This window comes from Panthera onca, chromosome A2, assembly GCF_046562875.1.
Source record: "Panthera onca isolate mPanOnc1 chromosome A2, mPanOnc1 haplotype 2, whole genome shotgun sequence".
In the NCBI taxonomy this organism is placed as follows: domain Eukaryota; kingdom Metazoa; phylum Chordata; class Mammalia; order Carnivora; family Felidae; genus Panthera; species Panthera onca.
In genome coordinates, this window is record NC_138340.1 from 74,484,176 (window position 1) to 74,504,841 (window position 20,666).

General features: G+C 43.2%; 1 protein-coding gene across 8 annotated transcripts in view; it reads right to left on the bottom strand.

The window, feature by feature from the left end:
* The window catches only part of POU6F2 (POU class 6 homeobox 2), a 493,870-nt gene that overhangs the window by 37,361 nt on the left and 435,843 nt on the right, over positions 1–20,666 (bottom strand). For 7 of the 8 annotated variants that reach the window (XM_078442582.2, XM_081795022.1, XM_081795021.1 and 4 more), the window contains exon 6: positions 20,311–20,451. The exons of the other annotated variant lie outside the window; for it this stretch is intronic. In XM_078442582.2, coding sequence (XP_078298708.2) covers positions 20,311–20,451 — 141 coding nt within the window. The remainder of the gene's footprint in view (positions 1–20,310; positions 20,452–20,666) is intronic. 8 annotated transcript variants of the gene reach the window in all.

The window sequence follows — 20,666 nt, forward strand, 5'->3', positions numbered from 1 at the left end:
GGGTAATGTACACAAATCACCATATACTACTTGACTGACCAAATAGGTGTTCGATAAATGTTCATTCACAACTTGATTTTGCTTACGTGCCTGTGTGGTAACTCCTGGCATTTGCACTAATTTGTGTAAGCTCCTTTGTATTTTTCTGCATATTGATTTCACCATGAAAGCAGTTTATCATGAGGAACAGAAGACAGTAGTTTAATAGAATGCTAAGTTGGAAGTTTCCATAGAAGCACCAACGTTCAGTAGATGTTGCATTCTCAAGGAGGGACCAGACTAGTATGCTGAAAACCAGCCAGACAGTTCCAGATCTCAGAGGACAGACGCAGAAAAGTTTGGAAATCCTGCGTGTCTTCCTCACTCCCGGGCATGGGGCATGGGGAGTTTCTTCTCACCTCCAGGTTAACAAAGGTGGCTGAGTAAATATTGTCCCCTCAGGTTTGGGGAACATACACCTGAGGATTCTAAAGGTGAGAGGCTGTGTCTTTGGAGCAGAGGAGGGAAGAGAGAAAAAGACAGAAGAGTGAGGAAGAGGAAGGAAGAGAAAGGAGAGCGATGAGAGAGAGACAGAGACAGAGAGAAACACAGAGAGAGCTACAGAGAGAGAGGGCTGTGCTGCATTGGCACTTGCTATCCTCCCACCGAGAGCAGGCAAAGATGTGTGAGTGTTTCCCTGGACCCATTATCACCGGTCTGAGCCATTTAAAATCCTGTCCTGCAGGACCCCCTGGGGAACATGTACTGGGACAGCATCACAGAGATAGCCTCGAAGAGTGGACTGGAGAAAACTAATCCCTGACAGGGGAGTGTGCAGCTGGAGGAAAACACATTGCCTATAGCCGTGTGCCCTTGGAAGGTTCCAGCTGGGCCTCAGAAGACCTCACGAGACTGCTGGCTTGAGCCATCTGTTGGCCCAGAGAGCAGAGGCCTTCTCACGACAGTTCACTTAAAAAAAGGCCATTTTTATGTCCATCTGTCTGCTTCCCACCTCAGCCTGTCAGGAACAGAGCCAGCTGAAGAGAGGAGAATCATTCCAACAGGGAAAGACAGAGGGACCAGATTACAGTCACCGTAGAAGACTGCGTTTCCCTGAGTGCCTAAGAGAAGTAGTGGGGCAAGAGCCTGCATGTAAATCCAAGGGGACGGGATGGCCTGTGGCCACCGAGAAGGTTGACAGAGACAGTGAGAGGCTCTGATGCTTATATCGTTCTGTCCTCTTTCCCCAACTTTGTGGGAAGGGGGTGGATACCGTCAATCATGTGACGAAGAGATCCTGCTCTCCCACCCTTTCAGGCTATCTCAGCCCTGAATGTGTGAGGGGCACGTGTGAGAAGAATGTACTGTCTCTTTGGTTTTCTTCCAGTTTTAGCATTTAGGGCCTATGGTTAAGTGGTTTTGTATAAATTGAACATGACCTGGGACGGCCGGGTGGCTCAGTTGGTTGAGCATTGACTTTGGCTCAGGTCATGATCTTATGGTTTGTGAGTTCAAGCCCCACGTCAGGCTCTGCGATGACAGTGCAGAGCCTGCTTGGGATTCTCTCTCTCTCTCTCTCTCTCTCTCTCTCTCTCTCTCTTTCCCACTTTCTCTGCCCCTCCCCCACTTGTGCATATGCACGTGCTCTCTCTCCTTATCTCTCTCAAAATAAACTTAAAAAAAAATAAACACGACTTAATCATGACTACTAGCGAGTATTTTCTAAGCCATTCCTATCTATAATTTTAAAAACAGGTAAAGATACGAACTGCCTTTACCTTAACCATTAAGGGTGAATAATTAGGGGACACAGGACTTTGTTAACTAAGAATGCTTGGAAGGGAAAGGAGAAATGAAGGCAAGAAAGAGATTTGGGAGAGAAGAGAGGATTTATCAAGCTACTCACGGGAGGATTTAAAATTGTGAGCAGAATAGACACTTTCCCATAAACTATGAATTCAGTTTAGTTCGGGGAGGTAGTTGCCTCTAGGTGTAACATTAAGTGTGGAAGTTTCCACCCACTTGAAAACGGAAACTATTGCCAGGCCTTTGCTGCTGAAATTCTACTGAAGCTTTTGAAAACCTAAAAACAACCGCAGGGAAATCCAGTGCCCACCAAAGGAGAAAACAGTAATATACCAAACACAAGGGAAGGTCAGAAGAGTCAGGAGGAGTTTTGACATAGTCTTTTGGCAGTATCTTAGCAAGATTATTCTCATCAGCGATCAGCGGTATTTATAAGGTACGATAAAGATGTGCATTATGGGTCTCCATTTGTTCTCTTCTCTTTAATTAGCACAAGCCTACCCCAAACTCCCAAGCCCACTCTCAAACACTGTCTTTAATTGTGAAGACAGAAGAAATCTAATGGCTAGGCCTTTGTTTTCCAATTCCAAATGATAAGGCAGGGGGGAAAAGGATCCCACTCGATCCTAATGATCTAAGACAGGAAAAATCATGTCAATTCCAAAGATGTCTTATAGGAATGATTTGCTTATAGAGCACGGCTGGAACCCTGGTTATGCGGCCCAGTAGCAGCAAACATTGTGGAAGACTCCACATCTCAGAGAGCTGACAGGTCTCCCAGGTAAGAGTCAACTCAGTTGATACAATGATCATTCTTATTGGACCTGAATCCTTCTTGAGTCCTTTGGCAAAACGAAGTTAGCAGCCGCAGCCACGTTCTGAACTGTTGACAGTTCCTATTATAGTAACACTACAACTGAATCTGGCACACTCCATACTCTGAATGCAGGTGTGGTGGGGTTTTTTGTTGTTGTTGTTGTGAATTTTTCATTTTAAGATGCATTGTAATACCTGTTCTTGCATATTTTACTGTAAATGTGGCATTACAATTTTTTGTAAGTTTATTTATTTTTGAGACAGAGAGAGACACACACAGAGTGTGAGCAGGGGAGGGACAGTGAAGGGGAGACACAGAATCGGAAGCAGGCTCTGGGCTCTGAGCTGTCAGCACAGAGCCCGACGCGGGGCTCAAACCCACAGACCGTGAGATCATGACCTGAGCCAAAGGTGGATGCTTAACCAACTGAGTCACCTAGGCACCTCTAAATGTGACATTTTCTATTTCTCTTTTATTTGGGTTCCCACTCAAGCATTAGGAAACATTGACAGAATACTAATTTTGATCCAGAGTATAATCAAAAGACTAAATTAAACGTGCACAAGATGATCGTATGTTGAGATAAGAACTAAGTGGAGTCATTGGAATTGCCAGTATGGATTATTCCTGCAGTGACTGGTGGGCAGGGCTCAGTGTCCAGGAAATGAATCCTTTTCTCGAACTTAGTATAGGTGTCCACCTTCAACCCAAGTTTTCAAATTGTATCTGCATGATAGATTTATTCTACTCTACTAAATGATAGATATAGGTAAGCTCTGGATTCTTTGGGAGTTCTTTATTTCTCCATGGTGTTGTTTTTCCTCTACCACTCTACGTTTACTTAACTAGAAGGAGGCATGAGGAAGACAAAAGAGGAGAGAGTCAATTTTGCAAGATATTAGCTCAAGGTTTGATTGAGCATGATGTGGAATCAAAAGTGGACTGGCTTTATCTATGACTGGAAAGAAAAACCCAGTGATACAGAAAAGGTTCTCCCAGAAAAGCCCAAATAAAAAGACTCTTCAGCACTAGATGCCATTTTCCTTAGGCAAGGGAAGTGAAATTTGGAGAGATTCTTTTGGAAATGGACATTGAACTTGCCACTTTAGTTCATGACCATTCCTTGGAAATTTATCACTTATGGTTAGTATATACTCAAAGGCTTTGAGTAAATGAGTTTGGGTGTTCATACAAATATTAATATTTTACATATTGAAAGTATATTTGTATGAAGAGATAATACAGACATATTGGCCACATTCACTGTCAAAAAGAGTGGAGTATGGGGGGTAACTGTAGATGATTCTAGCAAAGGGATAAAAGCTCTTCAACTTTGTCTGGAAAAGCCAGGCAATTGAACATTTCTGCTTTACTCTGAATGGCTTCAAAATTAAGGGTGTTGTTTTATTCATGGATTTGCTTCATGCACAAACTGATCCCTTACATATCCACTCGCTCACTCACTCGCACACTCTGCAAATCGTTTCGGGGGCCCGCTGTGTGCCCAGCACTAGGTCATACCACCTGTTGTCAGGTAGAAGACCGGGATATCACCCAGCCATCTGAATTTGTGAAAATCCTTTCTTTTTGGATTAACAAGAACGTTCTGTAAATCTTGCTGCCTCTGGCACCAGCAACCTGCCAATGAGGAAGAAAGCCCAGGTTCCCAGTGGGCGGGACGGTCAAGATGGCACCAATTATATAATGCTAAAGCCCCTGCCATTGATGAGTCCTGCAAGCTCTTTTCTCCTTCTGGGAAAACAGCTGCAGTTATCAGTGGCTTGAGGTGATCTCCCGTGGTCCCTGCTTTTGAGGACTGACTATTTGCATGCTCACTGGACAGCTGAATTCACCCTTCATTGCAAGTGGTTTTTATTTCCTCCTGAAAAGTAGCAGGTGTTTTTGTTTAATCTTAGAAGAAGGCCAATATTATTAAAATTTGATTTCTACATCCCACTAATGAGTGCCCACTCTGTGCCGGGCACTATTCTAGCTTTGGGGAGTCTGAAAAATATCTGATGACCCTAAATTTTGTTTTAAAATCACTTTGAATTTCATGTATTGGAAAAAAATAAAATAAAATCACTTTTTTTTAATTAAAAAAATTTTTTTTTTAACATTTATTTATTTTTGAGACAGAGAGAGACAGAGCATGAACAGGGGAGAGGCAGAGAGAGGGAGACACAGAATCCGAAGCGGGCTCCAGGCTCTGAGCTGTCAGCACAGAGCCCGACGCGGGGCTCGAACCCACGGACCGCGAGATCATGACCTGAGCCGAAGTCGGACGCTTAACTGACTGAGCCACCCAGGGGCCCCAAAATAAAATCACTTTGATTGTAAAGTGATTTGCTGGTTTTAATGCCTGAAGAAGTCAGGTGGCAATCAGGGGAATAGGTTGAAGTAGATCCATCGGGACCATTGGTCCCCAAGAACATACACTGAAACTGCTGGTTTCCCACTGGAGAGTAAGAATGACAGGCACACGGTGGGGAGTGACCTTCTGTTTGCATAGAACGATGTTCCTCCTCAAGGGCCACAGCACAATCGTAAGATATCTGCCGTCTTGATTCCACTACCAGGATCCGGATGAATTCATTTTGTGGTAAACGAGGGCTCAGTTCCACCGCGCTCTCACAAAGCTCCCTCCCTCTTCGTCTAAGAATGTGGTACAACTTTCCTATCTATAGAATCCTCATTGGAATTTTAAAAAACGCATGGTTCAATCCATGGCGAATTTGTAACAAGGGCACGCGTGACATCTCCTACAAAAGCAACTGCCGTCAAGCCATTGTGGCCTTGGTTTCAGTTTGTGGCCTCTCACTTTATTGTCAATGGTAGGAAATGGAAATGTTGGTGAATGTGATGTAATGCTCCAATTTCCAGGTCTCTGAAGAGGTTTTACAATTCTGTTTTAAGAGTCAGTATGTTTGTCCTGCAGGATGTTCCACGTGACAGATAGCAGAGACGAATTCTTAAGGATGAACTGGAAACATCTGTTCTTTCACGATCGCTTCCCCTTGTCCCCTAATGACTACAAATTAAACTCTGACTACTATTTATTTCTTTGCAGCTGCCAACACTAAGGAATTCCTAAAACATTATCTATCCCTTCAAAAGGGACAGTCAAAAGAGGATCATAACTGTCGTGAAGCCATCATTTTGCAGAAAGGCCAACTTTTGCAAGATTTTATATGGCTTTGCCTAAGACTGTAAGTTTTAATACCAGCAAAAAACACCTAGCGTGTGGGGAAGTATTTCTGCTTCTGCCTGCCGATGCCAGATTAAGGGACTAAATCAGATTAATGTTATTTATTGCTTGGGAGAACACCTTTCAGTGTGACTCAGCCTTGGTCCTTAGAAGCTTTAGTAAACATCCCTAAATGAAGCCCCAGACCTATGAACTGTATAGTTTATATTTCTTCCCAGATGGGGGGGGGGGAAAAAGAAAGCAATAGCAATGAGAACAAAAAAAACCCTCAATTGGGGACCAGTGGTCTCCAATATTCTAGGTTCTTTGGAACAGTTGAAACTGGTGAAGGAAAGGTTTGGCAATTGCTCAAGAAAGTGCTGCTCATATTTAGAATCACCTAGTGCTGTGGGGCATTCAGCCTGCAAAACTAAATTTCAATTAATATAAACAACAAAATAAGCATCTAAAAAAAAAGAAGGGTGGGAAATGAAACCACTCCAAGAGTCATTAAAGATACATCTGTTTATCCCCGTCCGGGGTCCATGAGTCCAGGATGATTCATAAGCTTTTTGTGAAGAAAATATCCATTGTTGTGGCAAAATTAAATGTATTTTGATCTTTGCTTGCAGTATTTATCTATCTGTTCAATCAGAAAAGAAGTTGTTCTCATCACCGTAACATATATTACTTTTTCAATTTCTTCTTTGTAATGCTTTTTTAGTGTTCTTTAGGGTGAGACCATGGCATTTCTCATTTCTCACAACAAAGACCATAACTCATTAGAATGATGCTGATGAATTTTTCTCATAAAATGGCATCCTCATTTTCAGAGGTGACCAGTCTGCCTTCTTACCCCTAACCAGCAGGCAGGTTTGAATGGATGTAATTAGAAAGGGCCACTGAACTCATCCTATGGTGGTGTCTCATAGTTCTGGGCTTCCTATTTTAGATGTGTGTGTGTGTGTGTGTGTGTGTGTGGACTCTAGCACCTCACACTTGGTCCTGGAAAAATGTAATTTATCATTGTGAATAAACCACCACTCTACTGATTTTTCAACTGACCTGTTCTAAGCTCAATAGTTTATAATTTAGGGGTTCCTGGGTGGCTCAGTCGGTTTAAGCCTCCGACTCTTGATTTTGGCTCAGGTCATGATCCCAGGGTCATGGGAATGGGCCCCATGTCAGGCCTGGCACTGAGTGGGGAGTCTGCTTGGGATTCTTTCTCTTTCCCTCTGTCCTTCTCCCCTGCTCGTGCATTCTCTCTCTCTAAAAAAATTCTTAAAAATGTTAGAATTTATACCAGCAGTATGAATTTTGGAATTTTTAATTTCAAAAGCTACTTTGAAGGATAGCCTTATCAGAAATACATTTCACATATTCTGTATGCCAGATGAAATCATATGCAAACTATACATATATATTGTTAAACAATATAGAAGTTGGTATAGTGACGCCTACATTGAAGAACAATTGAGGCATTTAGTCACAAAACTATTAATCCCTAGCTATAAGATAATCTACTTAACTTCTCTAAAAAATTTAGGGCATTTTTAGCAATGGTCTTGGTATCGGATCTGCCTTCTGAGAAGGATAAGTCCTTAGTACTTTCTGATTCATCTAGGTTCTAGATAGCAGGAACAAATCTAGATACTTAAAACCATCAACACTATCCCCATTTCTACTGTCTTATCGCTGTGTGAGCTGAGAGGAGCAGGAACTCGACTTTTAAAAATATTTTTAAATGTAGGGGCATCTGGGTGGCTCAGTTGATTGAGCATCCAACTTCGGCTGAGGTGACGATCTCACAGTTTGTGAGTTCGAGCCCTGTGTTGGGCTCTGTGCTAACAGCTCAGAGCCTGGAACCTGCTTCAGATTCTGTGTCTCTATCTCTGCCCTTCCCCGCTCGCTTTGTCTCTCTCTCTCTCTCTCTCAAATAAAAACATAAATAAATAAATAATATTTTTAAATGTATATGATTTTGTGATCTCAAAAAATCAAAATGAGCTCTCAGAATGCATGTCACTTCCTTTTGTGTTCACCTAAGTAATTTGCAAATCTCCTTTTATTTTTTATTTATTTTTTTAATGTTTATTTTTTTATTCTGAGAGGGAGATTTAGAGCGCAAGCAGGGCAGAAACAGAGGGAGAGAGAGAACCCAAGTAGGCTCTGCCCTCTCAGCGCAGAGCCCAATGTGGGGCTCAAACTCACAAACCAAGAGATCATGACCTGATCTGAGATCAAGAGCCAGAAGCTTAACCCACTGATTCACCCAGGCACTCCATGAATATCACCTTTTAAATGTAATTGATTTAAGTTCCCTTCGTCTTAAGGATGTTACTCTTTATATTAAAAAATTAAAATAGTTCTTTTATAATTCAATGATACTGAAAAATCCTACATTAAAATCCACTTGCAATCAAACCCTCAAACTCCATGTGAATTTGAAACAGATTTTTGTTTTTTCTGGCTGCACACATCACTCCATCTCTTCCTTTTGGTTGCCTGGGAGAGCTTGCTAACATCACCTGCAGATTTATTGAAGGTAGATGGAAATGCTTTTTATTCTAGAGCATCAAGGAAACGAACATAGTTAAATGAACCCAGCGGGTAATACTCTGGTGGCCCTGCCTTTTGATGAAATGAAGTGCAACGTTTTCTTAAAAGGAAAAGTGGATGCTACGTGTCCAGCAGCCACACAATCACGTTAGAGAGGCAAACTAGTCATCGCCCAGCCAAGGGAGCTGGCTTCACCTGTTACGAATGGTGTGGGCATCAGACTCAAAATCGTCAGCTTAGCCCTCTACATGCCGGAGTGACCATGGCTTCTAAGACGCACGTGGTCAAGGGAGTGAGACGGGAGAGGCGGGCCTCGCTTGCTTCTCACTAAGCGCCAGGGCTGTGCCAAGCATTTAACATCCTTTATTACTTTTACTCCTTCCAACAATGCTGAAACATTAGTGGTTTGGAAAACTGAAGAAAGTTAAGTAAGTAGACAATGCCATTTTCATCAGGTACAGTAACACTGGATCCTTAAAAGCATTTCCATATAAAACTTCAATATAATAAACAGACTCTACCTTAGATCAGCCACCCTAAGTGGATTAAAATATAGAGAGGTAAGGAGCACGTGATCTTTACGGAAAGGCTGCTATATGGCAGGCACGGTATTAGGCACTTATTTCCGTGAGGCTGAGAGCAGTTTCACTCAGAGGAAAGCCCCGCTTCGAAGCAGCCGCGTGTGGCCTCGAGTCCAGACTCTCCCCCTTGCTAAGTGGGTGGCCCGGGAAGCTGGTTAACTTTTCTGAACCCCTGTTTCCTTTAGAGATAATGGTGCACGATCAGTGTAAGAATGAAATGAAATGATGAATGTATGTGAGGTGCTTATTGAATAGCATATTAGCGTATATGAAATGCTCTATTCATTTCCTCCACAGATTTTATTACTGTGTCTATGCTTAATGTAGGCCAGGTGTTATTCTAGCCACTTGGGATACATCAGTGACGGAAGCAAAAAGTTTTAAACTATTATTAGAGCACAGTGACTGAGAGCGATCTCTGGTATCAGACACAACTGAGTTTGGATCCTGCCATTTCCAGCTGGGTGCTCTTAGAAGTTTCTTAATCTGTACAATAGGGATAAACCATATTCCATGGCTGTGCAATGGTGATATGAAATAATATATCGAATGCTAAGCACTCTTTGGTATGCAGAAAGCGTGCAATCGACGGCAGGAATTTATGAATTTTATTACCATTAGCACTAATCCCTCTAATAACCCTGAGGGAAAGATACGTCATCAGTACGTGGAAGTGAGAACCACAGCCGAGGAAGGCTAGCTGCCTTGCTTGGGGTTGGTGTCTAACTTCAACGCCTGTGCCGTTGACCGCGGGTGCCTTCCACGTGAGCATGTGGACCTTCGCACTGTCCACCTCTGTAACTCTGAGAGACTGGGCGGTTGTGAATATCTATTGACAAGTGGCAGAGCAAGGGAATGTGTAATGTGTTTTTGTGTGTGTGCCCTTGGCGTGGGGCGTGATTGAGGCCATTCACTTCTAAGTTGTATCCCATCCTGATTTTACTGTCATTCTGTGTCCTCCAACTTACGACGTCTTCTTAGGATCTACTTCTATTGTTATTTTTATAAGATGGACAAGGTTAGTGGAGGAGACGAACAGCAGTTCGGAGCAACGTTCTATGGCTAATGCATTAAGTTCAATTGGATTGTGCCAAGGCCTACTTCTGTATGTTTGAACTTGAACCTGGCTCCTCTTGCTGTTCTGAGTTGTGACTTTTCCATTCTTACCTATTTCTGATCTATTTCTCATTTCTCCCTTATTGGTGTATGATTGAGGAATGTTGCCCACGTATCTAAGAAGAATGCATCATGATGAAGCATCTGGGTGCTTCAGTTGGTTAAACATCCGACTTTGGCTTAGGTCATGATCTCACGGCTCATGAGTTTGAGCCCCACGTTGGGGTCTGTGCTGACATGACAGCTCAGAGTCTGGAGCCTGCTTTGGATTCTGTGTCTCCCTCTCTCTCTGTTCCTCCCCTGCTCATGCTCTGTCTCTCTCTCTCTCAAAAATAAAGACTAAAAAAATTAAAAAAAAAAACCAGAAGAAGAATGCATAATGTCAACAAGAAAGTTGGGGTGCATCTTTGGGCATATGGTGTATTAAACAGTCCAGTGGACATTTATTTAGAGGTTGAATGCATCTCACATGTGAATGGAAGGTTGTCCCTCTCTAATAATGTTCTGCTTAACCATAAAAATTGTTTGCTAAAAAAGTTAGTGTTGCTCTAGGGAAGCTGGGTCAAAATTCAGTACTGCCTCTTTCCTTATCCTCAGCCCCAAATCAAGTCTAATTTTCATTCTCTAGTTGGGAAAACTGAGACATAAATAGTTTTCACTTCCATCCTTGACTTGTTACTGTACAGCCCACAGTACAGTCTTTTGGACACTGGATTTGGTTAAGGTTATTTATCAAATAAATAACATATTTCCTCAATTATAGGACTCCCACATCTTTTTCCTATTTTTAATATTTGTGAAATTAGGTTGCCCTAACAACTGATATATCTGCTTAAGGTGGTAGTATTTTGGGGGTGCCTGGGTGGCTCAGTCTGTTAAGTGTCTGACTCCTGAATTCGGCTCAGGTCAAGATCTCATGGTTAGGGTTTGGGCCCTGCATCTGGCGGGCTCAGCACTGACAGTGGGGAGCCTGCATTGGATCCTGTGTCTCCCTCTCTCTCTGTCCCTCCCATCTCATGCACGCACACTCTCTCTCCCTCCCTCCCTCCCTCTCTCTCTCAAAAAATAAACATAAAAAAAAGTGGTAGTATTTTCTTCCATTCAGAAAAAGCTGTTCTTAAATTGATGGTATAACATAACATCAGTGGTTTCTTAGACTCATAATACAGTATTAGATAGTTCTCTTTTTCTTTGGAAGGGCTTACTTCTTTAGAAGGATAGCTTCCAAAGGGAAGGATATAGAAATGTAGAAGGCCTTGTCACTTTGGGAAATTCCTCAATTCCAAAATCATTTTGCTGTGTGATACTACAAAAAACCCCAACTGAAGAGTCACTGAGACAGATTTTCCTGTTTGGCTCAGAAAAGCTCACTTTGGTGAGAACCCACTCTTCCCTCATGGCTAGAATGCCACGCTGGAAGGCAGGTGGCCTCTAGTCCCCCAGACCTTGATGCCTTGAGGTTGATTTTTCCCCAGCAAGATAAAGTGGAGACCTGAGGTCTTTTTTTTTTTTTTTTAATCAAGATTGTCTCATTGCTCTATCAGAGACTTCCCTGAACCTAGTTCTCCAGTTCCTTTGATCAGCAAAAATAGTAACGGTGAGAATATTGATTAAAAGAACATATTTTGGCAAGGTGTATAGCTTTTAATAGTTTTCAAGTGTATGTGTTTATATACCTTCAAGAGAGATCTTCGAGGTTGATAGGGCAAGAATTACAGTTCTCATTTGGAGATGGAGTGACGACGTTTCGCGAGTTTGTGACCTATCTAAGAGAACATCCAGGAAATGAACCTAGGTCTTTAAACGCAAGCAAGTGAGGGTGGTGTGGGAGGATGGGTGTGGACTCTGGGCTCGGATGTCAGTTCTGCCCAGTTCCTAGCGGCGTCACCCCAAAAGTGTGCTCCTGTGCACAGCTAGGGTAATCAAACTACGGTCAAGTGCTCTGGCAGGATCACAGATGATACCAGCCCCATGGTGAAGGCTCAGTGCCTGGGAGACGTCATCGATTCCATGATTCTTTTTCTAGAAACCACTTAGCCTGAAGGAATGTTCCGCTAAACCTGGGGCTCTTCTAAGAACTCACATGGGTCTAGAACTTCGCACACTGAAACAAGCTACATGAGCATTAGGTGGTAGTATTTTGCTTCACCACGCTAGTGAAACCAAGATGTGAGAAGTCAGAGGAGCTCTGAGGGCGCCCTCTGTGCATGGCATGTGGTTGGTAACTGTTACCTGTTTAGAATTACAGCTGTTAATTAGGTTGCTGCGTTAGTTAACTGGCCTCTTTCCTATTTAGCCACAAAGGATGTGCCCAGTCTCTACTGAGGAGCCTACACAAGGACACATTTCCGTATTCCCAGGAAAACGAAATACTCATAGATGAAGTTTTTTTTTTTTTTAATGTAGGGGTTAGAGACCGGGGGGGGGGGGGGGGGGGGGAGAGGAAGCAACAGCACCACAATCCAAAATTCTGCTTTAGATAAGAGAGAGCTTGGTTCTCTCCTGACTCATTCTGCAGGGAAAATCTCCTAAACTGAGATTTTATTTTTTTTAATTGTGTATTTTTGGCCACCCCTTTAATTGCACAGGACAGGTTGCCCTGAGGCGTGGTGAGTAGGGAGAAAGAGTTCAGAGGGTGCTTTATTTTTAGTTCTTCAAGTTGGCCAACTCTTTGGGTTGATGGCATTAACGGGATTAACCCTTTCATTTTAAAAATGGGGGCAAGAAGGAGAGCGCGGGGCGGCGGGAGGAGCGACCTCTGGTAGGACAGCTAAGGTCTGGGCTGAACATTTGGCTGTCATGATGAGGGACAGAGCGCGCTTCTGCTGCTGGCGTTGACCGGCTCTGAGACCCGGTTACGTCCTACGTGTCAGCAGCCGAGCCGCGCCAGAAGCGAGGCTTCCCATCAAATTCACCTCCCGCGAAATCACTGCGGAGCCCTGGGCCATCAGGGCTCATTAGCGCCGTTTACCGTCCAGGGAGCCCCACTCCTCAGAAGGGCGAGGACCCAGGACCCGAGGGCCAGGCCTCGGGTCACTCCCTCCCCCCCCCCCCCCCCCACCCAACCGGCACCCTCCACTCCAGCCCTGACCTGTCGCTCGGGGGAGAGCGTCCCAGCGGGAGCCGGGGGACTGGCCTAGCGCTGCCAGCACAGCCCCGGGGGCAGAGCCGCGCTGTCCACCTGCTCCCCGCAAACGCGCTCCCAGGTGTGTGCGCGCCCTCCGGACCTCAGCGCGCAAATCCCAGGAGGGGGCTCCTTTCCGATTTAAATCATTATCACACGATCCAAAGCGTGGATAGGAAGTGACTTCCCGCAGCATTTCCCGAAGTGCGCTTTGCCGACGTCAACACTACTAAATGTTGCGGACAGGAAGTCTGGGGAAAGCAGGATCAGGAAAACTTAAAGGGGGTCCGCGGCGCGTCACAACAGAATTGCCCGGCCCCATCCGAACACATAAGCGGCGGCGCCAGGGGCGCGGCGCCACCCGGCGTCCAGCCCGGGGAACCCTGGTTTGTGCGCGGTCTCCAAGGGCTCGTTCATTTCCAAGGCGCACACTTAGGGAGACGCTGCTTTAATGCAATGGCCTCTTCCGAAATGAGGAAATAAAGCTCTCAGTTGGGCTCAAAGGGGAAATTTGATATGTTAGTAGAAAGATCGAGGTTGTTTATTGTTGCTACTGTTTCATCTTTATTACTGAGATGAAGCCAGGGTAAAATTCTTATAATATTACTAACCCCATGAACATTTCTTTCCGAGTCTCTAGAAAGAGCTGATTTAAAAAGTGTTAAAAAATGCGACAAAAAAAAAAAAAAAAAAAAAGAAGCTTATTTGAAGTGTATTCCAGTGCATGTGATTGAATTTTTACACTTTTTAAGACTTTGTATAGTGATATTTGCAAAGGAGAAAATAAAATCCTTTGTCAGACTGTTTTGAGTTTGGGTTTAAAAACATGGCCAAAACCATTACCTAAATAGATTGTTCTGTTTATATTTGGGGAAGAATATGCAGACACCTACCCTGTATTTTCAACAAACCATGTTTGATTCTTAGTTATGCAAAATGTGTAAGCAATATACTGTACTGTTTGTATTAAAAATGGTATTCTGTACATATGATTTTGTACCTTTTAAAAAAGATATAATTTTTTAAAGATGCAAAACTTACATTAAACGAATTACCAATGCTATCACAGTATCACCTTGGGAAGTGGGGGGGGGGGGGGGAGAGTGCCAAGGTCTCAGCTTTATCCCTTTATTTCTTTTAAAAATAAGCAAGAGGGCTGAAGCTTATGCGGAAAAATGTTAATATCTTAACATTTATGTTAATCTTACGTTAATGTGGTTGAGCAACGATCCTTTTGAAATTTTTTTTGGTAAAAAGTTATTTTTTCGCTTTTTTATACATTTAATGTGGTTCATTATAAAAAATAGAGTAAAAGAGTATGTGCAAAACTCCCTAAATTCCTGATCAAATGGCTTTAGCTGGATGTGTCTAATGTACCTCATTTGCTCTGGTCACATTGTCAAAGTTGCACACTTTATCTCCTTGGCACAGGGTTTGAAATTAGTTTTACAAACGTGGGCAGCTATGGTTTTATTTGTTCTCCTGCACAGATCTAATAAAACCCACAGAGAAGTTCAATGGACACTTACTGAATAAATTCATTATATCTCAATTCTTTGGCTGAGATTTGCATTTATTATAGCTTCATTTCCATTCAACGTGTAGTGATTCTCTCTAAAAGATTCTCATCTTTCTATTTAAATTAGGTGTTGAATTCCTTTAGCAACCCATAGTTCAGGCTCCATTGCCAGCTTTTCATTCTAAAAAGCTATAGCATTGATTTATTGATACATTCATGTAATTTATTAAATACTTAAGACATATCAGGCACTGTGCTGAACACATTTCCTGCTACTGTCATGTTTAACCCCACAACAATGTATGTGACACATCTTATCACTCCCATTTCACTGATGAGGAAAACAGAGGCTCGGTAAAGTTCCATAACTTACCCAAGACCCCCAAGACCACATAGCTAGAAATGTGTTCCAATCAGACCTGTTTCCTTCCAAGCCCATGGTCTTAGCTGCTCTACCGTCTTCGAGAGATGTTCTTTAGCTTTTGATTATTCGAATTCAGAGGAATTCCCCAACATAAGTACGCATCATGTTTCTTCAATTCTAAGACAATGTTTTTCACATATTTGAAGGTCAGGATATTAGAATGTCGATGTGCACAAACACAGTACTTGGTGACATTCCTGCCTCGCCACCTGCCCTCCTCCAGCCCAGGGCTGCTGAATACAAGCAACTCACCCTCCGTGGTTTTGCACATTCAAGGGTGTCCTTTTTAAGCTACGATGCATAGGCTACTATTGTGTCAGCAGACTGCTTTTCTTCCATTTTGGCCTGTGTTCCTCTTAGGAGGCAGCTCCTACCTACTGCAAATCCTTCCGTCTGGCTAAAGTGTTCTGCTCAGCCATTATTTATTCATATAATGCTATGTGTATTCTTGGGTACTGAATTGAATGGGCAAGTGCTTTTAATTTTTTCTTCTTTCTATACATTAGGAAAAGTAATGTTGTTTGTTTGTTTGTTTGTTTGTTTGTTTTACTTGACTGGCTCTTTAAGGAAGGGAGGGAGGGACTTTGGCTTGACTTGGTGCCACTTAAGAAAATTTCACAGTGGTCCAGAACTAATTTCATCAGGAAACATTCTGAGCTTCAGTTAAAATGTAAAATGCTTTTCCTTAGCCCCAGGATAAAATGAAATTTCATTTGCTTTTACTTTTCTGCAATAATGCCAATAAGGAGATATTGCCAGGGGCACAAGGGAAGCCAATTCTAGAGCTGAACAAATCGATGGGAAATCTACTTGCCAAATCCTGAACATACCCACTGAATGAGTGTTAAGAACACACACACACACACACACACACACACACACACACGCACGCCCCCTACTGAACTATCCAGGGTAAGGATAAGATTTCCCTAAAGTAACTTGATGTTTTACTCTGCTGAGATTCTCACATTCTCAAACTCCTCACACACACAGCGAGCACACTCAGTGTGAACTGCAACCATATCGCACCTAGACTAATAATCACAGATAGCATATACTGAGTGTTGGCATTATTGAATGACGACTATGTGCCTGACTACATGCTAAGCTCTTAAATCCTAGAAGCTGCTTCCATTTTGATCCCCATTTTTCAGACGAAGAAACTGAGGCACGAGAGAGGGTAAGTCAATTGCCCGAGGTCCAACAGCCGATGAATGGCTGTTTGGTTCTAGAACCCATTCTTCTTGCCTGTATGCTGTACTACTTCTTGCTATATATACCCAAACCAAAGATAGGTTTCCACAAAATGCTAGACAAGACTCTAAACCACGACGACGATGATGATGAAGATGATGATAATTATTGCAGCCACTTATTAGTATGAGTCTTTAACTGTATACTCATGGACCATGGTAGGCTTTTTATACACCTTACCTCATCTAATCTTCATAATCTAGGGACTCAGATTTTATATCTATCCTTATTTTATGGTGAAACTGAAGTTCAGAGAGCTCAAGTAATTTACTGAAGGTCACAGAGCTTGTTAGTTACTGGCTGACTTGGGGTTCAAACAAATCTATAGTTGGTGCTCATCTCATTGTCTGGCTTCCACACTCACATGAGTTCCTGATTTGGTAAGCAAACAGCCCTAGAATGTTATTCTCAGCACTGTGATAGTCATGATAAATTTCATGATTGCCAATCACCAATAGGAAACTTGCTCCTTCAGGATGAAGTTGGGTATGATATAATTTTAAAATACTATAACAATCCTGGGTAAGATATGTGTTTTGTGACTTTAGAATGCAGAATTTCTGTTAGAATTAATCACTCTCTGGAATAATGTCTGACTTCTGTATTAACTGAAAATGAATGGCAGAGTCAGAAAGGTAAGAGAATGAACTGATAACTACTGGTTTTTAAAAAAGCAGGGGCACCGGGGTGGGTGGCTCAGTCAGTTAAGCGTCTGACTCTTGATTTCAGCTCAAGCCGTGATCTCACAATTCATGAGTTCGAGCCCCGAGTTGGGCTCTGCGCTGACAGTGTGGAGCCTGCTTGGGATTCTCTCTCTCCCATTCTCTCTCTCTCTGCCCCTCCCTTGTTTGCATGCTCTCTCTCTCAAAATAAATAAACTTAAAAAATTAAGATAAATAAACCAAAGAACAGGAAATAAAAGACCATAAATAAATGGAGATTTCCCTTCCCTTTAAATGCACTGAAATCTAGTAAATAGAAACAATCAGATTCCAAGACAAGGAAACCAAGCTGCAAGTCCCAGGGGGTGGGCTTTCTTCTTTTTGGGATTGGGACATGTCTCCCTGTGTGGGGAGGGTGCCCACCTCACTGAGTGGGAAGACCTGGAATCTAGAATCGCCACTGGCACAGGCCTCCTCACAGGGGCTACCTTAGAGCTTTGAGGATGAGGCTCTAGTTTAGGGAAGTTAAGTCATTGATTTCTCCCAGGTCCAAAATGAGAAGAAAGGGGAGCTTAAACCGTATCTCAGGCAGATCCGGATTCAGTGAGGGCTCTTTCCCGGCTAATCCTCTCTTGGCTTCCAGGTAGCCAAGAAAATCTAAGCGGAGAGCAAGAATCAGGGTATTTTGTGCCACCTCGACAGCCCGACCTCCCCAAAGTATCAGTGGCATAAAACATGCTTTTCAAACATAGGTGTAGATTTTAATGTTATTTCTTCTGGGCAAACTTTCCAATGTAACAAATAGTTGATGTCAAGAACTCAAATGAAAGAATCTATAAATATATTAAGAGTTTTCTCTTTGTACCTTTTCTGGGAAAGCTCTGTGGAGATTTTTAAGGGATTGAAAATGGGCTGGATAAAGTAATTCTAGTTTACACGGCTTTTTGAGCAAGGCTAATTGTATTAACCTGATTCCAACGTGATCTTATTTTTCTGTACCACATTAATACAAGCAAAAGGAGCGTGCGTGCGTGCACACACACACACACACACACCCCAAATAATTTTTGTCCTCCTTTTTTGGTGCCATCTGGCCACCTCATAAGGCTCACATGAGTATCTTTGTATCAAGAAGTGCAGGGCATATGCTTTTTTTTCTGGGAAGATGATTGTGTTTATATTACAAAGATTAAAAAAAAAAAAAAACCCCACAGCACTACGGGAACATGGCCAATTCATCTACTTTGGAAATGGGAGTAGCTTGGTCGTCTCTGGCACATGGTACCATTGGGCATGTTTCTAAAACTCTCAGACAAGACATCACGAGCGGGCAATATTGATTCCTCTGTGAATGTAGGTCTTTTTTTTTTTCCTTTCCCACTTTAGGAGATTTGTGGACCATATCAAATCACCTATCAGCACAGTGTCTAAAACAGAAGAATTTTAAAATAAAATCGGGCCTTCTTCTACATACGCAGAGTATGAACCAAGGTTTTAATTGAAAGCTCATTTTCCTGTGGGAACTCTCGGGCCGGGAGAGCTACCCTCCTGGGATGGAAGTCGGCAAAGGCCAAACAGAGCAAAGGCTGTAACTCTAGCCCCTAGGAAGGGGATGGATTTGTAACTGGCAAAATGATCAGCCATTAAATCACCGGAAGAATACACTCCTAATAACTCCTAAGCAATAAAGCATTTTCTCCATCACAAATTCTCAAGCGGTGGGGCACAGTGGCACATTTTACTTGGACACTGGGACAGAAAAATCAGGGGGAAATGCACATCGGTGGATATGCTTTCCATCTGGACCTCTTAAAATTTACATCTCAAGGGCCAGCTGCCTGGCAGGAATGAATTGGGGTGTTCCATTTGGGGCATAACTCTAGGAAGCAGCTTCCAGGACCGACCTGATCTGAGTGTGAGTTATAGATATTATAACCAACTTTTCCTCCACACCCAAACCCTGTCCGTTCAGAAATCTTAATAGGCTTTTGAGAGCCTCCATTTAGAGCCGGCTGCATAAAATGATCCTTTGATGAAAAGGGATTGGAACAAGGGTTAAAGCCGACATTGAAAGGTGACTGTGGAGGGCACCGTGTTCATACAACCCTCCTTTAATATGTGTGGTGTGCACCTGTGATAAGATGATTCATTACCTGGGGCTGCTCTTTGACAAGCTCCATCGTTCAGCCCTCGGGGTTCTGACGGGACAATCCTGCACCCGCCCAGGAAATATAACAAGGTCAGCTTTTTTTCCCTGGGACGTAGATTGAGACGGTTTAGCTTATAATGCATCTCTGTTTACTCTTTATGTAAAATAAAAACAGGGTTCAAGACACTGCAATTCCTATTCTCCACAGAGCAGGCCAAGCAGGGATCCGTAAAATAACTCTGGGAGGAAAAATCCTGGAGATGATGCTAGCGTCTTCTACCTGCTCCTCCACCCTCAGCAACGGCCACAGTTGAGGTGAAGGTGCCCTAACCACCGAGGGTCTGTGCCAAGCCTTTGAACGGAGGGTACTTCTGATCCCCTCAGCTTTAACTCCAGTTTGCTCTTCATGGAGCTTTCAGGTTTACTGGGATCTTAAAGGGGGAGCTGCCCTCATATGAAGCTTCGTCAGTGTCCTGGGGACCACGATGTGGCCACACGAGTGGTGTAAGGGAACCGTCACGCTGCCCATGACATGAGGAAGGTTCGATGGCCCCGGCAGACTGAAGTAAGCCTGCAGGCATACAAGAAACTCCCAGGAGCTTCCAGGAGAATCAGCAAGAGGCTTCTCCCCCCTTTCCTTTGTTTCTCTTACAGGACGGCCCGATTCTTTCCATCAGGTCCCCATATTAGTCAGAAATTGGCTTGCTTAGGACTAGTTTAGAAATCTTAGAGCAATTAGAGAAGGAAACTTACCAGTTTCCCCCACCGTCCCAGTTTAAAAAGAATAAATACATAAGCAGAACTGAAGTTTTGTTTTTAAAATACTTTTTTTTTTAAAGACTGCCCCATCACAAAAAGTATTTCCTTCAGTTAAGGTCAGAACAAGAACCGTTGTACAGAAATAAAAACAAAATAAAAACGTAAGACATTCTAGAGGAAGGGGAAAAAAAATCTTGTTTCTAAAATATAGAAACACCTCCCAACCCTTCTCCTATTCTTGACATTGCTAGTAAACATTATTTATTTGCCTCGAATAGATGCGGTTACATATCACTGTCATGCAAAAGAAATTCATTTCCTTTCCGAGTTCCATCTGCCATAAAGATTCACTCTTGTTCCCATCTCCCACTCACCTGTCCTTGTGCATTAGTAACTAGTTGACCCGTGACCCCCTGAAGGCTGGAGAGGGCATTGCCAAAGGCCTGTGAGCTTGCTATGGAGCCCATGGCGGCTGCAGCCGCTGCAGCCTGACTTGTTAGTGGATTATTAACCAGCTGCAAAGAGAGAAAAGATCAGGGTGAACCACCAAGAGAGGCACAGCACAAGGATACAACATTCATGTGGGGGAAGAAGTTCTCACTCAACTGGCTCATGCAAAGGGCCCGGAACCCACCAGAGGGAGCCTGGTGAACATTCGCTCTGAAGCTGTGGGCTCTTGGGGTGGCGGGGTAGGGGGTGGGGGTGGGGGCGGGTGGCTGGAAAGGAGGCT